Source organism: Phyllobates terribilis, unplaced genomic scaffold (assembly GCF_046119375.1).
Source record: "Phyllobates terribilis strain yellow unplaced genomic scaffold, ASM4611937v1 Scaffold_5__5_contigs__length_657084704, whole genome shotgun sequence".
Lineage (NCBI taxonomy): Eukaryota > Metazoa > Chordata > Amphibia > Anura > Dendrobatidae > Phyllobates > Phyllobates terribilis.
Genome location: NW_027362765.1, coordinates 390,472,616 through 390,477,496, shown reverse-complemented (window position 1 = coordinate 390,477,496; position 4,881 = coordinate 390,472,616). Strand labels below are relative to the sequence as shown.

At 43.9% G+C, this 4,881-nt stretch overlaps 1 protein-coding gene across 1 annotated transcript; it reads right to left on the bottom strand.

The window, feature by feature from the left end:
• Window positions 1-385: 385 nt before the first annotated feature.
• On the bottom strand, window positions 386-1,415 carry MARVELD1 (MARVEL domain containing 1). The gene has a single exon (XM_073681335.1). It carries the CDS (start codon window positions 1,129-1,131, stop codon window positions 637-639), a length of 495 nt encoding a protein of 164 aa, XP_073537436.1. The 5' UTR covers window positions 1,132-1,415; the 3' UTR covers window positions 386-636.
• Between the last annotated feature and the right edge of the window lie 3,466 nt (window positions 1,416-4,881).

Genomic DNA, 4,881 nt, shown 5'->3' with positions numbered 1-4,881 from the left:
ATCTCCTACTGAAATAAATAGGAGATGGTTTATGGAAGGATGCCACTTTGATTTTGCACAAAATCCCCTTAAAAAAACCTATCCCTCTCTGCTAAAACACAAAGGCTTACCCTCTAAGTCTATGTTCCCACTATGAGCTTTTGATGTTGAGGATTTTCTGCACCATTAAGTAAAATAATTTACTTGCATTTTTTTGAAAATACGCAACGCAAAAAAAAAATACGTGTGAACGTAGCCTAATACACCCTATAAATCTAAAATACATTCACAATTTTGCAATATTTCCTTAAAAGGAAAAAAAAAGTGACAAGTCCCCTTTAATTAAAGCAAAGTGTAACTTCAGTGCAAAAAAAAAAAAAAAGAAGAATTCAACCAAAACAGGAAATTAAGAGTTACTGGATGGTTTGTGCATTTGTTATATTCAAAGTTAAGGCATACAACAGCACAAAGTAACAAGTAAGAATGTAACATTTCCCCCAGTATAAAAGCAAACGTACCTAAAATACAACAAAGAAACAAAACGTAATGGTCAGAACTGATACAAAAGAAGTCATTGATGAAAGGGATTCCTCCAGATACTGTCACTTTCTTTGCATCCTAGGACTTGGTCTAGCTCCAGCAGCAGTCTCCATGCCCCTATATAATGCTTTGCTCTCCTTTGCACTTCTTGTAGCAGAAGCAGACTGTAGTGAGCAGATACAGGAGGCTGCAGAGGCTGGCGAATATGGAGGCCGTTAAATAGGTGTTGTATGGGCATCGGTGCTGGTACTCATCCAACGTGCAATAGGAGTTCTGGTCTGTGTAGCTGGCCATAACGATGGTGGCAGCAACGTGCAAAATTGTGGCCAGGACATCATAGACGAGGTTGGTGAGCAGCCAGCGTTGACCCCCTAGGAGTGGCACTAAATCCTGCTTGTCCAGCAGGGTGAGGAAGTACAAGAGCAGGGTGAGGAGCCAGAAGAAGACAGCCACAAACAGGGCAAAGTGGATCCCACCACTGTAAGAGCTGGAGGCGATGGTAATCCACAGTGCAGCCCCCATGACCAGTTGCAGAACTCTCAGCACCCCAGGGAAACTTTTCAGGAAAGTCTTGTTGGCACTCAAGGAGCCCCTGGTCGCTTGGGCAGACATTGAAACTGTGGACTGGCCACAAACTTGTTAATCCCAGGAGCTGCTATGCAGAATCAGTGCCCCAGTGTGCCAGGGCAGGAGGCTTCAGCTCAGATGGTTTCCTTATATCTCAGAGAAGACCCTTGTCTTGTGTGCAGCTTGTTCGGATGTGGGGTGTGGGCAGTCTCATCATGTAACCTAATGCCTCTTCTTCCTCTGCTGACATCACTGTACATGCAACTTCCCCTGGACTTCAACATCTGGATGTAGTGGTTGTAGAGTGTTACACACCCTTTCCTCACCCTAGTGTGATTCTCACTCTAGAGAATCGAAACAGCAAGCGGTGGTATTCACTGCTGCACAATTTACCAAATATTGATTTTTAGCCTCACACAAAGAGTATCTGCAATGGTTTTTTTTCAGAGACTGGACCTAACCAGTTAATGCAGAATATTTAGTAGATTACATGTAGCAAAAATGCTTTCAAAGTAGGAAAAAAAAATCCACAGCGTTAAATGACCTATCTCTAATATGTACATTTATCCTGCAGATGTCAAGCCACACCAGTTTGTATGCTCTCCCCATGTTTGCGTGGGTTTCCTCCGGGTTCAGTTTACTCCCACCCTCCAAAGACCATACTGATAGGGAATTCAGATTGAGCCCCAATGGGGACAGTGATGATCATGTCTGTAAAGCGCTGCGGAATATGATGGAGCTATATAAATAAGCATAATAATAATGTTTGCAAGAAAATGCACTTCGAATTTCGCTACAGTGTTTACAAAGCTAAAATGCTACATGCTACTTTGCTGTATAACAATACATGTTACAGTATGACAAAATAAATATATATATAGACATACAGTATACAGTATATATATATACGGTCTATATATATATATATATATATATACATATATATAAAGAACATATTATAGGAATTATTCAAAGGATGATTGTACCTTCACAAATCTTTTCATATGTTACAGGGAAGTTTTGATCAGTAGGGGCTCTGAGATCCCCAACCTATTTGTAAGGCCAGATTCACACATCTGTGTTTCGTGGTCCTAGTACAGACTTCGAAGCCCAGATTAACTGTGGGCCTCTTGACGTGAATTCAACAGATTTATAGGTATATGTGAGGCTGTCGAATATAAGTCAGGAGACACCTGGCTTATCCGGGAAACACAGATGTGTGAATTCTGTCTTATTCATAGGTTGGGGGTTTCATCACTGTACAGCATTTACCTTTAGGGTTAAATAATTTAATATTTTGATATATTAGACTTCTATAGACATGGTAATAATATTTATATATATACAGGGGGGGAAATAATTATTTGATCCCTTGCTGTTTTTGTAAGTTTGCCCACTGACAAACACATGAACAGTCTATAATTTTAAGGGTAGGTTAATTTTAACATTGAGAGATAGAATATCCAAAAAAAAATTAAGTAAATCACATTGTATAAATGAGATAATTTATTTTGCAGTGAGAAATAAGTATTTGATCCCCTACAAACCATTCAGTTAGATGCTCCTAATCAATGTGTTACCTGGATTAAAGACAACTGTCTTACATAGTCACCTGTATAAAAGACTCCTGTCCACAGACTCAATTAATCAGTCAGACTCTAACCTCTACAACATGGGCAAGACCAAAGAGCTTTCTAAGGATGTCAGGGACAAGATCATAGACCTGCACAAAGCTGGAATGGGCTACAAAACCATAAGTAAGACGCTGGGTGAGAAGGAGACAACTGTTGGTGCAATAGTAAGAAAATGGAAGAAATACAAAATGACTGTCAATCAACATCGATCTGGGGCACCATGCAAAATCTCACCTCGTGGGGTATCCTTGATCATGAGGAAGGTGAGAGATCAGCCTAAAACTACACGGGGGGAACTTGTTAATGATCTCAAGGCAGCTGGGACCACAGTCACCAAGAAAACCATTGGTAACACATTATGCCTTAAAGGTTTAAAATCCTGCAGTGCCCGCAAGGTCCCCCTGCTAAAGAAGGCACATGTGCAGGCCCGTCTGAAGTTTGCCAATGAACACCTGGATGATTCTGTGAGTTATTGGGAGAAGGTGCTGTGGTCAGATGAGACAAAAATTGATCTCTTTAGCATTAACTCAACTCGCCGTGTTTGGAGGAAGAAGAAAGATGAGTACAACCCTAAGAACATCGTCCCAACCGTGAAGCATGGTGGGGGAAACATTATACTTTGGGGGTGCTTGTTACGGGTCCGGGTGGTGGAACCTCTGTGCTTCGGTGCAAGGAGGGACCAGATGGGCGTGACTAAGTGCCTACTCGGCCTGACCAAGGTCACATGGCGGCTTAGTCGACTCCGTGAACCAGGGAGGGACCGGGCAGGTGAATCAGGTGCCACTCTGGGACCGACCTTGTGTGAGAGCAGGTGACTCCCTTGGGTCACATGACAGGAACTGACCGGTACAGCGGATGAGCACGGCAGAAAGGCAGATGGGTGCTCCGGTTTGGCAGGCTGGTGGACACGACAGGTTACAGGCTGGTGCTCCGGGTAGGCTGGCGGGAACGACAGGTAACAGGCAGGTGCTCCGGGTAGGCTGGCTGGCGGGCACGATCAGGTACCAGGCAGGTGCTCCAGGTAGGCTGGCTGGCGGGCACGACAGGTAACAGGCAGGTGCTCCGGGTAGGCTGGCTGGCGGGCACGACAGGAAACAGGCAGGTGCTCCGGGTAGGCTGGCGGGCACGACAGGTAACAGGCAGGTGCTCCGGGTAGGCAGGCAGGCGGGCACCACAAGTAACAGACAGGTGCTCCAGGTAGGCTGGCTGGTGGGCACGGCAGGTTGCAGGCAGGTAGGCGAGCTGGACTGTTAGACAGACTGGCGGACCAGGACCGCAGCAGTGAGGGGAACGGCGTCTCTGCCCGGCAGAAAGCAGAGACGCCGATGCTACAGTGCTTTTCTGCAAAGGGGACATGACGACTGCACCGTACTGAAGGGAAGATAGATGGGGTCACATATCGTGAGATTTTGGCCAACAGCCTCCTTCCCTCCTGAAGAGCATTGAAGATGGGTCGTGTCTGGGTCTTCCAGCAAGACAATGACCCAAAAACTACAGCCAAGGCAACAAAGGAGTGGCTCAAAAAGAAGCACATTAAGGTCATGGAGCGTCCTAGCCAGTCTCCAGACCTTAATCCCATAGAAAACTTATGGATGGAGTTGAAGCTCCGAGTTGCCAAGAGATAGCCTCAAAATCTGAATGATTCAGACATGATCTGCAAAGAGGAGTGGACCAAAATTCCTCCTGACATGAGCGCAAACCTCATCATCAACTACAAAAAACCTCTGACTGCTGTGCTTGCCAGCAAGGGTTTTGCCGCCACCAAGTATTAAGTGTTGCTTGCCAGAGGGATCAAATACTTATTTCTCACTGCAAAATGCAAAAAAAAAAATCTAATTTATACAATGTGATTTTCTTAATTTTTTTGGGGATACTCTACCTGTCAATGTTAACAATGTTAGCATGAACATACCCTTAAAATTATAGACTGTTCATGTCTTTGTCAGGGGAAAAACTTACAAAAACAGCAAAGGATCAAATACTTATTTCCCCCACTGTGTATATATATATACAGTCATATGAAAAAGTTTGGGCACCCCTATTAATCTTAAGCTTAATGTTTTATAAAAATTGGTGTTTTTGCAACAGCTATTTCAGTTTGATATATGTAATAACTGTTGGACACAGTAATGTTTCTGCCTTGAAATGAGGTTTATTGTAC